This window comes from Frankliniella occidentalis, unplaced genomic scaffold (genome assembly GCF_000697945.3).
Source record: "Frankliniella occidentalis isolate FOCC.00 unplaced genomic scaffold, Focc_3.1 Scaffold2192, whole genome shotgun sequence".
NCBI lineage: Eukaryota > Metazoa > Arthropoda > Insecta > Thysanoptera > Thripidae > Frankliniella > Frankliniella occidentalis.
In genome coordinates this window covers 1-869 of record NW_026269279.1, presented here as the reverse complement: position 1 = coordinate 869, position 869 = coordinate 1, and the positions used below count along the sequence as shown (strand labels likewise).

At 49.7% G+C, this 869-nt stretch overlaps 1 protein-coding gene across 1 annotated transcript; it reads left to right on the top strand.

Annotated features, from left to right (window-relative positions):
- Nucleotides 1–252: 252 nt before the first annotated feature.
- Nucleotides 253–820, top strand: LOC113205997 (gastrula zinc finger protein XlCGF57.1-like; the record flags this gene model as incomplete). The annotated part of the gene is made up of 1 exon (XM_026421862.2): nt 253–820. A coding segment is annotated over exon 1 (568 nt), but the record flags the coding sequence as incomplete, so codon positions are not given.
- Between the last annotated feature and the right edge of the window lie 49 nt (nt 821–869).

The window sequence follows — 869 nt, the reverse complement described above, 5'->3', positions numbered from 1 at the left end:
ATAAAAAGGTATCTTACAGCGCTTCTCGATTTTCTTAAATTAATTGTAAAATCTATCTGCTCTGTGTTGCAGAATCAGCTTACCTCAGAAGCCAATTGAGAAACCACCTCAAAACACACTGCAGAGAAGCCCTTCGAGTGTGCCGTGTGCCACAAGACGTTCGCTACAAGCAGTTATCTGAGCACCCCTCTTAAAATACACCTGGGAGAGAAGCCCGTCGAGTGCACCGCGAGTGCAACAAGAAGTTCTGTCATGGCTCACACGGGAGAGAAGTCCTTCGAGTGCACCGAGTGCCACAAGACGTTCTCTCGAAGCTATATCCTCAGAGTCCATCTCAAAACACACACGGGGGAAAAGCCGTACGAGTGCACCGTGTGCCTCAAGACGTTCTCTCAAAGCAGCGGTCTTAGAACCCATCTCAAAACACACACAGGGGAGAAGCCTTTCGAGTGCACTGAGTGCCACCAGAAGTTCTCTGCAAGCGGTAATCTGGAAACCCATCTTAAAACACACACAGGGGAGAAGCCCTTCGAGTGTGCCGTGTGCCTGAAGACGTTCTCTCAAAGCGGTGGTCTTAGAGCCCATCTCAAAACACACACGGAAAAGAAGTCCTTCGAGTGCACTAAATGCCACAAGACGTTCTCTGGAAGCGATGTTCTGAGAAGCCATCTCAAAACACACAAGGGAGAGAAGCCCTTCGAGTGTGCCGTGTGCCACAAGACGTTCTCTACAAGCAGTCATCTGAGAACCCATCTCAGAACACATACGGGAGAGAAGCCTTTCGAATGTGCCGTGTGCCTCAAGACGTTCGCTCATAAATGTAATTTGGGGGCGCACCTTAAAACTCACACGGGAGAGAAGCCCTTCGA